The sequence below is a fragment of the Ursus maritimus genome, unplaced genomic scaffold (assembly GCF_017311325.1).
Source record: "Ursus maritimus isolate PB19 unplaced genomic scaffold, ASM1731132v1 scaffold_22, whole genome shotgun sequence".
Classification (NCBI taxonomy): domain Eukaryota; kingdom Metazoa; phylum Chordata; class Mammalia; order Carnivora; family Ursidae; genus Ursus; species Ursus maritimus.
In genome coordinates this window covers 25,286,402-25,299,418 of record NW_024424675.1, presented here as the reverse complement: position 1 = coordinate 25,299,418, position 13,017 = coordinate 25,286,402, and the positions used below count along the sequence as shown (strand labels likewise).

Here is a 13,017-nt window from a genome sequence, read left to right as displayed (position 1 = left end):
ATACAATTGTGGTGTGGATTGAGTATAGTAGTCCAGAGAGAGAAATTGTTGAGTGATGGAGATATTGTGAAAAAGAGCATATGACAGCTAGGCTTGAAGGATGATAATAGCTAACACTTACTGGTAATAATAGTTCCAGACTGTGCTAAGCACCTTGCATACATTATATGAACCTTCCAAAAAAGATAATATCCCCTACTTTACTAACACAAGGCTTAGTATTTTGCCTAAGTTACATAGGTAGGACATCATTCTGGTGAGTGTGTAGTAGTATCTCATTGTGGCAAGGGAGAGAAGTAAGGCCAGTATTTGGATCCTGGTCACTTCGCCACAGAACCCATACTCTTGCCCACTACATTACATTGCTGTTGGATATAAGAAGGAAAGTTCTTCAGGAGAGGAGGGTATGACTTTAGTCCGAAGTTCTAGACGAGGTAGGAGTCAGAAACAAGGAGTCCTTGTTTTGTTTAGCTATGTATGTGGCCTTAGCTAAATCACATTTTACCTCTCTGCCTTGAATTGAGGGACTTGGTTTTAAATGATCACTCAGTTCCTTTTTATTTCTGACAATGGAGAAAAGTGGAGGAAAGCAGCCTACAAGGGAGAGCAGAAGGGAACAAGGCTTCAAGTGGTAGAAAGCAAAGGCAGAAAAGATTGGTCCTATATACTTAGTTTCTGTTTTCAGGTCCTGACTAGCACCAAACGGAAAGGTTAGGAGTGTTGGGAGTACATAGAAATAACAAGCTAGTCTTTTGTGTTAAGTGTTCCTAAAAAGCTCATTTCTCCCTTGATGGCTTCAGCAGCAGGCTAGGACTAGATTTGGGTCATTTCGAGGATCCTTGGATTATCACTCCTTTCCTAGCAGTAATTAACAAATATTTACAAAGCACCAGCTATGTGTGAGTCACTAGAACGGGAGCAAGACAGATCTGGTCCCTTCTCTTGTTGAATCTATAGTCTATTAGAGGTTATAGATAAATAAACAAGTTGCATATTTTGATAGGTTTATGAGAAGCTGGGTTTTGTTGGGTTGGAGTTAGGGAAGGTCTCTGACTTTGTTGAACTGAGAATGGAAATGAAGAGACCAGTTAAGAGACTGTTAGTTACAGACATCCAGGCAAGCAAGATATGCTGGTTCAGAAGAGAGTGCACACAAAGACCTGGCAAATATTACCCAGACCTCTCTTACAAAAGTAAATGAGAAAATTTCTGAGACTTGACTCACTTAAATGTAGTATTTTGTATGGTTTTGTAAAATTTGAGTCCTATAAAGGAGGCTGAAAGTCCCATGAGATTAATTATAATGGCACTAGATGAAAAGTGAATGAGTCTGGCTTAAGGATGTAGCTGTTCAAAGGATATAGGACAGAAAAGTGACATGAACTAGGAATTTTAATTCTGTAAGATTTCTAAACAGAGGTAGGCTTGGAAATAGATTTTAAAGGAGATCAACAGGATTTGGGAGAGATTAATAATCCCAGGCATTAGACAATTTAAAGAGAATATGACTCAAAGGATAGAAAAGTACACATTATAAAGATTTGCTTATAAAGAATTGCTAATTCCAATGAGAAGCAAAGCAGGGAGATTGGGGAAAAAACAACTGGTAGCACAGGAAGCTCTGGTCTCTTAGAAATGGAATCCAGTCCCATATGTACATGTGGGCCTACAACATTCTGGTTGGGGTTTTAGTCTGGTCCGAGAAGAAACTGAAAAAGGATAGAACAGGACCAGTTGTGGGGAAAGCGTAGACATGGTAATAAACTGGGGAAGAATGCTCTTGTCTACCAGAAATTGAGGCCTAGAACCAGAAGAAGCACCTGGCCCACTGCCAGTGTGTCTTCCCCAGATCAAAAACCTCTCTGTCTAGGATCTTTGAGAAGTCACAGAGTGAGGGAAAAGGCAGCAGCTCCCGTTGTTGCCTGTAACCTCACCACCACAGATAATTACTGATAATACTTTTGTAGTTCTCAAAGTGTCAGGGATAAACCCGGAGTTCTCCACTTTGAGTCCTCCACTTAAATTTTTCCCCAACATTTTATTGTGAAAACTTTGAGCATACAGAAAAGTTGAAAAAACTATACAGGAAATATCCATGTATCTACCGTTTAGGTTCTATAATTTAAATGCTCCTATATTTGTTTTATCACATATCCATTCAACATACCATTTTATTTTTTTTGGTGCATTTCAGAGAAATTGCAAACATGAGCACACTTCTCCCATAAATATTTCAGCATGTCTTGCATTCATTTCATATAGGTTTGTTGGGCAGGGGGAGGTGGTAACATTTACATATAATAAGATTTATATACCTTAAGTGTACTGTTAGATGAAAATGAAAAATGCGTTTGTGATTCACATTCTTACCAAGATAAGGAACTTCTCCATTCCCCCTAGAGTTATCTCCTGCTGCTTCTCAGTTGATACCTGCCCCTCCCCTGGGGGACATGGGAGGAACAACCAGTATTCTGAATTTTTTTCACTATAGATTAGTTTTGCCTGTCTTAAAACTTTGTAAGTGGAATCTATGTATTTTATGTTTCAGATTCATCCATGTTGCAGATATTAATAGTTTGTTTCTTTTTGTTATTGAGTAGTTTTATATTACATGTATAAATATGGTTTATTCATTCTCATATTGATGGACACTTGAGTTGTTTCAAATTTTTGGCTATTATGAATAAAGCTGCTATGAACATTCTTGTACAAATCTTTTTGCGGACATAATGTTTTCTTTTGGATAAAAATCTAGGAGTGGAATTGCTTTTGGACTAGATGTGTGTTTGGTTTTCTAATAAGCTGCCAGACAGTTTTCAAAGTGGTATATTTAATGCTTTTACTAACAATGTGTGAGATTTCCATGTCCTTGCCAACGTTTGGCATTGTCAGTTTTTCTACTTTTAGCCATTGTGATGGGTATGTGATAATATCTTGTGGTTTTAATTTGCATTTCCCTGATGACTGGTGATGTTGATTATTCTTCCTTTGCATATTTCCAATTCATCTATTTTCTTTTATGAAGTATCTGATCAAATTTTTTGCCCATTTTTTATTTGTCACTTGATACTGAGTTCCAGGAGTCCTGCATTTAAATTTTAAAGCTCAGTTGCACAAGATAAGGATAGAGAAGACTTACTGCTGGGACAGTATTTCAAATGGGAAAGGCCTCAAAGTTTAAGTTGAGCAAAAGCACATGTTACCATTTATTCAGCAAATGTTTATGGGTACTAACTATGTACTAAGCACTGGTATTAGGGATACAGAAATAATACCCAGCCCTACTTCCAAGGAGCCCATAGATTATGAGGATAGATGGACAAAAGTAAAAATTTTGATATGGCAGTTTCAGTGGTATATCACGAATATTTAATTTACTGAGTTCCTGCTATAGGGTAGGTACTATTACAGATACTGGAGATAGATCAGGCAAATCAGACATGGTTCTTACTCTAATAGAGCTTGTTTTCTTGGATGTCTATGGATGAAGACAGTGCAGAAGCTCTGATACGGGGAATGAGATTGATGTTGTGTGTATGTGGGTCAGAAATGAAACCTGGCCGGAACATACTCGTGTGGCTAGATGATCAGTTAAGTATCAGATGTTTCAGGGAAGGCCTTGTAGACCATGGTAAGAACTTTGAACTTTGAGTGTTTGGGGATGCCAATCCAGAGTTTTAAATAGAGAAATGGTATGGTCTAGTTTCTGTTCGGCTAATAAACAGAGAAGTGTGTCTGTGTGTGTTTGCAGGAAGATGATGAGGAACCCGTGTAATCCTCCAGAGGAGAGATAATACATTTTGCTTGGGGAATGTGGGTGAGGCTTCATAAAGGAATAATGTCATAGCAGAACTTTGAATGAAAAGGCATTTGTTAGATAGGAAAGTCAGAGGTGTTGGCATGTGTGTGTTCCAGGAACCAGAAATAGCTTTGGATGAGTAGTTGGTTGGGTGGTGGAATAGCAGGAGGTAGAGCAGACTGGGAAGGGCTTTGAAGGTTGATGTAGGGATGCAGGGTCACCATATTATACAACTACTGAATCCTGTGTAGATGTACTCTCTGGAGTTGTGCCACAGAGTGGCCTTTCTAGGGAGTTTTGCTCTGAACCTAAGGGCCACGGGCATGTGTGCAGGGCTTCTAGTTAGGGTAGAGACTCTGGAAGCTGACACAAGGAAGACTAGCTGAGGCATTGCTAAGGAGGAGAAGCCAGTGAGGAGGCAAGAGACAGTGAGCCCTGATGTTCGGTAGGGGTTGTTGAACCAGAGGTAGAGGCTTTGGGCTTTGAATAATCGAGAGGACTTGAGTTGTGGATTGGGGAAAAAAGCTAATGAAGTCCTTTAAAAAATACAAAATAAAATATGAGATAATACAGAAGTATATAGAGATTATAAAATCCTCACCTTCATCCCACTTTCCTGAGGTGTCCCTGAAAGTTGGAATTTTTGGTGTGCCTTCCATTTTTCTGTGTATTTATTTTGTGTACGTATTCAAATCTATTGTATATACACATACAGTTGAAGTTTAAAATGGAGTCATACTTTTCTTACCATTTTTTGCGACTTTATTTTTTCATATAGTACCAATATAGTATAGTTCTGCCTCGTATTTTACCTGCTGCTTGGCATTCCATTGTTTTAATGTACCATAATTTACTTAGTACCCGATAGATAGACCTTTAAGTGGTCTCAGGTAGTTTCACTGTTCTCTGCAATAGTGAAATGAACATTCTTCGTTTGTTTCTGTTCTGTGCAAACACTGCCTCAGAGAACATGTGAAGTGAGAAGCATGGAGTCCAGTTGTGACTTGGGGAAATTGTGGTCCCACTCCTTTGGGAGTATGTGTTCTTCTCTGGATCTGTTCTTAGGGAACTTCCAAAAGGGGGATGATCAGGCTGGTCAAAGTCTACAAGCCACATTCTAGGGGCAACATTCAAAAGAACTGGGGCTCTTTTTCCAGATTTTAGCTGGGGATTTCACTGCTTCCAAGTATCAGATGGGTTCTCAGAGGGAGATGGAATAAGGCTTTCCTTGTGGAAGTTTAGACCGGGGAGAAATAGGACAAATACGTAGAAATGAGAATTTAGCAGACTTTAGTTGATTTGGGTAGGACTTTATGGAGCAGGACTATCTAAGTGGATTAGAAGAGTGATGGGTTTTCCATCATTGGATGCTTTCAAGCAGAGACCGAGGTGCTATGAACAGGCAGTATGTGAAGCAAGCCAAAGTGTTAAGAGTCATTCCAACATTGGTTGATAGTAGTACTCCAGATGGAGACCATGAGGCACCAAGATGGGAACAGCACTAACTGTGGGTTAGGTTGGGGGAAGGATTGAATTGACTGAGGGTCAGTTTAGGGGAGCCTAAGGCTGGAGGCATCCTGGGGTGTAGTGCTGGGAATCCTGGAGTGCTGAGTGAAGCTGGGTGAGAGATCTGACATCATCCGCACTTTTGGTACAGACAGTCTGCAGGTGTAAGGTGTATAGGTCAGCAGGGACACAGGGATGGTAAGGAGTCTAAGGGTAATTGTTATGGGGGACTGTAGGAGGAGGGGTTACATGGGGGTCATCGTGATCCATGCAAGAAGATCATGTTTCAGCCAAGGAGATGGGTAAATTGGAAAAGTTAGTGCTCCTTGATTGCCAGTCGGTTTGGAGATGGCTGGGCTGGGAGATGAGATTGAAGATGGCCTTTGGATTTCATTCAGCAAATATTACCTAGAGGCTTGGGATAGGCAATAAACAGAGCAGACAAATATCCCTTCCCTCTCATGTTTACATTCCCTCAGTTTACATTCTAGTGGGGAAGAGGTGTTATATATTAGACAGTCAATTATATATGCTAAAGAGAAAAAGCAGGAAAGGGGTATGTGATGCATCAGTAGTAGTAGGGTTGAAATGTTAAGTATCTAGAGGGGCGCCTGGGTAGCGCAGTCGTTAAGCGTCTGCCTTCGGCTCAGGGCGTGATCCCAGCGTTCCCGGATCGAGTCCCATATCAGGCTCCTCCGCTGGGAGCCTGCTTCTTCCTCTCCCACTCCCCCTGCTGTGTTCCCTCTCTCACTGGCTGTCTGTCAAATAAATAAATAAAATCTTAAAAAAAAAAAAGAAATGTTAAGTATCTAGAAAAGGAGAGCCTTTTTCTTCATAATAAGATGATTTTGAATAAGGACCTAGAGGGATTGAGGAAACAGCAAGCCATTTAGGGAAGAAACAAGCTTATTTGAGGAATGGCAGGCAAGCAGACCTGTGTGTTCAGAATGGAGTGAGCAAGAGAGGTTTAGGAAATCAGGTTAGAGAGATGTAGATCTCTCGAGACCTTGGAGACCATGGTAGAGTTTGCATTTTTTCTAAGTAATGGGCAATCTTTAGAGGGTTTGAGCAGATGTGTACTATAACTGGCAGGATCACCCTGGTTGCTGTATTGGGAATAGTCTGTTGGCGTGAGGTGGAGGTGGAGGTGGCGTAGGATAAGGGAGACCAATTAAAGAGTCTAATGCGATAAGCCCGGTGAGAAATTGTGATGGCTTGGACTGGGTAGTGGCAGTGAGACTAGTGAGGAGTTGGTCACGAGCAGCTGATTACCTGCTAGGAGAATTCTAACACCACCTCAAGATGCAGGGCCTGAGAGTTAGTGAGAAATCATTGGCAGAAGAAACTTTTTGGGGAGTTGTATCTGGATCATGGTCATGTTGGTATTGGAACTTTGATTAGGGTCTGATCTGGGGCCAGTAAAGGGTCAGAGTGAGATTCATTGGTTTCAGAAGATCAGGGTTGGATTCTGGGTCTTGGGAACATTATAGGGATTTTAGGGTGAGGACCGGTTTGGGCTCAAAGTTGTTGATGAAGGCCAGTATACTTTTTCTGCATCTTCCCATCATACCAGGGTTGGTTGTGCTCACCATATCCTGTCCTATTGAACTCACCTGTGGGGATTAGAGGAGTATGGAGGCTCTAAAGCTTTCTCTTCCTTGGGTGTCATGGAGCTGGATTCAGGCTCAGCCCTGCCTGGGGGTAGCCTGCTGGCCTTCCCAAATTGGGACATATAGTCAGGGAAGGGTAGAGAAGGGTCCTCAGTGCTTGACTCAGGTCCTTTTTTTCTCAGATGGCCCACTGCGTGACCTTGGTTCAGCTATCCATTTCCTGTGACCACCTCATTGACAAGGACATCGGCTCCAAGTCTGACCCACTCTGCGTCCTTTTACAGGATGTGGGAGGGGGCAGCTGGGCTGAGGTGAGAAGGGCCTTGGGAGTTAAAGTTGTGGAGGAAGGTTAGAACTGTTTTGGGGGTGGAGGGTGTGTGACTGTGATGCTACTGGCCTCTGCCCACAGCTTGGCCGAACTGAGCGAGTACGGAACTGCTCGAGCCCCGAGTTCTCCAAGACTCTGCAGCTTGAGTACCACTTTGAAACAGTCCAGAAGCTCCGATTTGGCATTTATGACATAGACAACAAGACACCTGAGCTGGGGGATGATGACTTCCTGGGAGGGGCTGAGTGTTCCTTAGGACAGGTATGTAGGCCTAGGGGTTAAAATCCTTTAGACACATGTTCAGTAAGAGCCCTAAAGCCCAAACTGTCTGAAAAGTGGAGGTGGGGGTCAAGCAAGACCTAACCCTGCCTGAGATTTTGCTCCCTTACTCTGCCCCAGATTGTGTCCAGCCAGATAATAACTCTACCCTTGATGCTGAAGCCTGGAAAACCTGCTGGGCGGGGGACCATCACGGTAAGGAAGAACTCTGTGGGGGAGGGGCTTACATCAGTGAGGAATTCATGAGGGGATACAGTCTCCTGCCTCCCCTTCGTAGGTATCTGCTCAGGAGATGAAGGATAGTCGTATAGTGACCATGGAGGTAGAAGCCAGAAACCTAGATAAGAAGGTGTGTCTGGAAGGAAGCCCTGGGGGTTTAAGAATTAAGGGGCACGGGTGGTGTGTTGGGGGGTGAGGCTGGGGACTGGCAAAATGGTTGTCTCTCCCTGAGTCTTATACTGGGGTCTCTGTGGCATTGACAGGACTTCCTGGGAAAATCGGATCCATTCTTGGAGTTCTTCCGTCAGGGCGATGGGAAATGGCACCTGGCATACAGATCTGAGGTGTGAGACCCCTGGGATTGGATGGAACGGGGTAGGAGAGACTCTCCTGGGGCTTGTGATTACCAAGGTTTGGAATAGGGAGAGAGAGACTGCATATGGATAGAGAAGGATGACAGCTCCTGATACGTCAGCCCAGAGCTCACTAGGGGCCTTATCCTCTACCTTCAGGTAATCAAGAACAACTTGAACCCTACATGGAAGCGCTTCTCTGTTCCCCTTCAGCATTTCTGTGGGGGAGACCCCAGCACACCCATTCAGGTGAGGAGTTTGCCCCCTGAATGGACCTGGGGTGGGGGGGATTTATTCTCACCTGCCCCCTACCCCTGGTCTCTGTATATACATACACACCTCCCCCCACTCCTTCCCCAACAGGTGCGATGCTCAGACTATGACAGTGATGGTTCACATGACCTCATTGGTACCTTCTACACCAGCTTGGCCCAGCTGCAAGCAGTCCCGGTGAGTGCCAGCCCTGCTCAGGGGTGTTGAGGTGGGTCTAAAGGACTGCAGCCCCAGAGAGAGAGGGAGGGAGGGCAGGCCAGTTCCGGCTGATGCTCTAGGAGTTTCCTACCCTAATTTTTCTTTCCTCACCAGGCTGAGTTTGAATGTATCCACCCTGAGAAACAACAGAAAAAGAAAAGCTACAAGAACTCTGGGACTGTTCGTGTCAAGATTTGCCAGGTGAGGCAATAGCCCATGTGACCCAGGCTCTGACCCATGTGCTCCATGGCCCCAACCCCTTCACCCCAGCCATGATCCTGGTTTCATCTGCAGGTAGAAACACAGTATTCATTCCTGGACTATGTGATGGGAGGCTGTCAAATCAACTTCACTGTAAGTTGCTTTATCAGGGGTAAGAGAACAGACCTGGGTTTCAGAGTGACCTTCAGCTCCCCTCTTCCCCTCCTCCTAGGTAGGCATTGACTTCACGGGCTCCAATGGAGATCCTTCCTCCCCGGATTCCCTGCACTACCTGAGCCCAACAGGGGTCAATGAGTACCTGACAGCACTGTGGAGTGTGGGCAGCGTGATTCAGGACTATGACTCGTGAGTAACTTGTTCTCTTGCCCATTCCCCTCCCTGCAGATGCTTCAGCCTCTGGGCTCACAGTCCCCTCTCTGTCTCTTCTCCAACTCACTGTCTTCCCACAGGGACAAGCTATTCCCAGCATTTGGATTTGGGGCCCAGGTACCCCCTGATTGGCAGGTGAGCACTGTTTTTGCTTCCCCAACTCCTATTTTCAGTGTCAGGGTCCTGATTTGGGGAGATGTGGTTGACTTGCTCTGTGGCACCCAGCTTTATGTGGAGATGCAGGGATGTATCCCTGCAGGCATGTGTACGGCAAGTGCTCAGGACTACAAAGCTCCTATACAATGGTTGGTATATACCATAGTGTCCTTTTTCTTTGCACATAGATGGTCATGGGGAAAGAACCTCATTTTCATTCTTGCCCTCAGGTCTCCCATGAATTTGCCTTGAACTTCAACCCCAGTAACCCTTACTGCACAGGTGAGTTCCTTCATCCTCCACCGTAAGGCAGATCTGTCCACGCCTAGGCGGCCAGGCTTATGCAGACAAGGGAGTGTGGGGGTAATGGGGTAGATACCTGACTGTCGTCCAGAGGAGTGGATTTTAGAGCTAGGTCTCTGGACTCAAATCTAGGTCTCAGATCTTTATCTTGCCTCTTTCTAAAACCATGTGACTTGGGGCCAGTGTGCTTTGGCTTCTTAAAACGATAACTATTATAGGATGTTGAATATTTAAGGAGAGGATACATACAAACTTTGAAGCAGTAAGCCTGGCACATACTAAGCAGTCTCTAAAAAATGGTAGCTATTATCGTTACTATCTTTGGCTGGAAGCTCACTGGTACCTGTCTGGGCATCAATGGAAGCCTTGGTGCAGCTCTTTTCTGGGTGCTTTTTGCCCAAGCTCTTCTGTCTATAGAGGGCGAAACCTCTATAGAGGGCTCCCCAGTATCCCCCACGTGTACAACAAACTAAAGGGGAAAACTTGACCTGACCTGATCTGACCTGGGTTTTGGACATGAGTTCACACTTAGAGAAAAGTTGTGAGAGTAGTTATAGGGGGTTTAGGTCACTGGGGCTCAGCGGTCAGGGCCTGGGTCACAGAGGCTATTGTTTACCTTCACCCAGATTCCCCAAACATGAACATTTTTAGTACACTTGCTTTCTGATTCTCTCTTGGTCACTCAAATTCTCTATCTCCCTTCCTCTCCCTCCCTGTCCCCCCTCTTAGGTATATGGATATAGCTGTATATCTACATCTGTATGTACGTGTATGCATGTGTACACATTTTTTTTCCTGAAATGTTTGAGAATTATAGTGAATAAGCCCTGCCCCAAGTTTGGCTCTGTGGCCCCATCAACTTTGCACCCTTAATCCCTTAAATACTTCAGTGTATGCTTCCTAAAACAAAGAAATTCTCTTACGTAACTACAGTACAATTCTCAGAATCAGGAGATTAACATCAATACCATTATCCAATCTGGAATTTATTCAAGTTTTGCCAGTTGTCTTTTACAGTAAAAGAAAATCTCAGATCATACAATGCATTCATTTGTTTTGGCTTCCAGAGTTGTTCTTGTCTTTTATGATGTTGATGTTTTTTAAGTTACAGGCTAGATAATTTGTAGAATGTCCTGCAGTTTGGGTTTACCTGATACTTCTTTATGATTAGATTCAGACTGTGCACTTCCAGTGGGCATATTACAGAAGCTATGCTATGTGTTCTCTCAGTACACCGTGTCAGGAGGCCCTGATACTGATTTATCCTATTACGCATCATGTTAACTTTGATCACGTGGTTAAGGTAGAGTCTACCAGGTTTGCTCACTATTTGTAATAAGTATCTTTGGGGAAGATACCTTGAGGCTATGTCAATATCCAGTTACTCATTAACTAGTACCCTGTAGTTTTAGCACCCATTGATGATTTTCGCAATCAATGATTGTCAAATGATCTTGTAATTCCTCTTTCTACATTTCCTCTTCTTTCCCATTATTTATTTATTTATTATCTAGGGATTCTTATTTTATTAAATGGATTATAATTCATTATTTTATTAAGTGGGTTACAATCTGATGCTTAACTATCTTATCTTAGATTTGTTCAGGGGACTCCCTTAATCAGATTTAATTCAAGTTGTGATTTAGGGCAAGTGCTCTTCTCTTTGATCTTAATTCTCCCAGCTAGAGGATAAAGTTAAGTACCTTGGGTGATAGGGGTGGAATGAAATGCACCCAAGTCCCCAGATCTCCTCAGCCACGACGGGGTGATCAGGATTGGTATTTTCCTTCTGTAGGCATCCAGGGCATTGTGGGTGCTTACCGCCAAGCCCTGCCCCAAGTTCGCCTCTGTGGCCCCACCAACTTTGCACCCATCATCAACCATGTGGCCGGGTTAGCAACCCAGGCTGCACATCAGAAGACTGCCTCGGTGAGGATCATGGGAGGTGGTGGTGGTGGTGGTGGTGGGTCAAGGGTTTTGGGGTGGGGTCTTGGTGAAGGGTTCCCTTCAGGGATATGTAACAAGAAACTTCTGATCAGTATGGAAATGTGTGGCTGGGGTGTTTAGAAGGTCTGCCTCAGTTTGTGAATGGACTTATCCCCAGCAATACTTCGTGCTGTTGCTGCTGACTGACGGAGCTGTGACAGATGTGGAGGCTACTTGTGAGGCTGTGGTGCGTGCCTCCCACCTGCCCATGTCAGTGATCATCGTGGGTGTGGGTGGTGCTGACTTCGAGGCCATGGAGCAGCTGGATGCTGATGGCGGACCCCTGCGTGCACGCTCCGGGGAGGCAGCTGCCCGTGACATTGTGCAGTTTGTGCCCTACCGCCGCTTCCAGAATGTGAGTGGGGGCAAGCCTGGGGGCAGACCAGACCTAGGAGCTTATCCCTCCACCTCTCTCTGAGTGGGGATACTCACCCTTTCATTGGGGCAGGGTTGGGGGTTTGGGTTTATATCCTTTGTATCCTTTTTTAGGTATGAAAATGTAGACTTTGGGAAGCTGTTATGGGTCACCACTGACCTTGCCCTTTTTCTCCTGGCAGGCCCCTCGGGAGACACTGGCACAGACTGTGCTTGCAGAAGTGCCCATGCAGCTGGTCTCCTACTTCAAGGCCCAAGGTTGGGCCCCATTCAAGCCACTTCCACCCCCAGCCAAGAGCCCTGCACAGGCTCCTCAGGCCTAGATTCCCTTAGAGGGTGGGCTATGGCTGGTCCTCAGCCTTGTGTCCCCAAGGTCCCTGTGGGCATGGCTCAACCCTGCACACATTCCCCAGTGCTGCACTTTACATTTTATACTTTTATATTTGCTCCTGCTGTTGCTCTGGATCCCTCCTGCTTGCCCTTGGGAGTCCTTCTTTTAATAAAGATCACTGAAGACCACTCACTGCTTTGCCACCACTCTGTGTTTTTGAGTGGGAATTTGCTGTTAGCCATGTTTATTTTACCTGAGCTTCGGGTTATCTGCCTTAGAGCTTGTTGAGTGAAGGACACCTCTGACATCATAGGCCTAGGCAAAAAATTGGGTATTCCAGGCCAGAAGTCTAGAGACACTATTTTTAAAAATAAAAGGATTGAATGTGAGCCAAACACCCAGCCTGCCCTTCCTTAGGACAGGGCTGAGCTGGGAACACAGATAAGATGGAACATGCTAGGGGAGGATGAGTTTTAAGGACTATGCTAGACTTCTGGAGGAGGGAGCAGTGATGGTTCTAATCCTAAAGATAGGCTATAAAAGCCTGAATCTTTTTAACAGCTAATTTTTTTCTTACTAGAAAATTAATTTGTATTTTCATTATAAAAGAGAAAATACAGAAAAAATAATATCCAAACTCCCATGTGCCAAAAAACAATATTTGGTGCATATCTATAATCTATACATGTTTTTTATTTTACAAAAGTGGG

The 13,017-nt window shown here is 44.4% G+C and overlaps 1 protein-coding gene across 7 annotated transcripts in view; it reads left to right on the top strand.

Annotated features, from left to right (window-relative positions):
* CPNE1 (copine 1) overlaps window positions 1-12,495 on the top strand; it is a 34,437-nt gene extending 21,942 nt beyond the window's left edge. For 6 of the 7 annotated variants that reach the window (XM_040638242.1, XM_008698152.2, XM_008698149.2 and 3 more), the window contains 15 exons: window positions 7,098-7,226; window positions 7,325-7,504; window positions 7,643-7,717; window positions 7,800-7,871; window positions 8,005-8,085; window positions 8,254-8,343; window positions 8,458-8,544; window positions 8,680-8,766; window positions 8,860-8,919; window positions 8,999-9,132; window positions 9,237-9,291; window positions 9,543-9,594; window positions 11,411-11,544; window positions 11,720-11,956; window positions 12,159-12,495. In XM_040638242.1, the coding sequence (XP_040494176.1) occupies window positions 7,098-7,226; window positions 7,325-7,504; window positions 7,643-7,717; window positions 7,800-7,871; window positions 8,005-8,085; window positions 8,254-8,343; window positions 8,458-8,544; window positions 8,680-8,766; window positions 8,860-8,919; window positions 8,999-9,132; window positions 9,237-9,291; window positions 9,543-9,594; window positions 11,411-11,544; window positions 11,720-11,956; window positions 12,159-12,299 (1,614 nt within the window). In that variant the 3' untranslated portion in view covers window positions 12,300-12,495. Of the gene's footprint in view, window positions 1-7,097; window positions 7,227-7,324; window positions 7,505-7,642; window positions 7,718-7,799; window positions 7,872-8,004; window positions 8,086-8,253; window positions 8,344-8,457; window positions 8,545-8,679; window positions 8,767-8,859; window positions 8,920-8,998; window positions 9,133-9,236; window positions 9,292-9,542; window positions 9,595-11,410; window positions 11,545-11,719; window positions 11,957-12,158 lie in introns of those variants that run through there. The other variant, XM_040638243.1, reaches the window with a different exon arrangement.
* The last annotated feature ends 522 nt before the right edge of the window (window positions 12,496-13,017 follow it).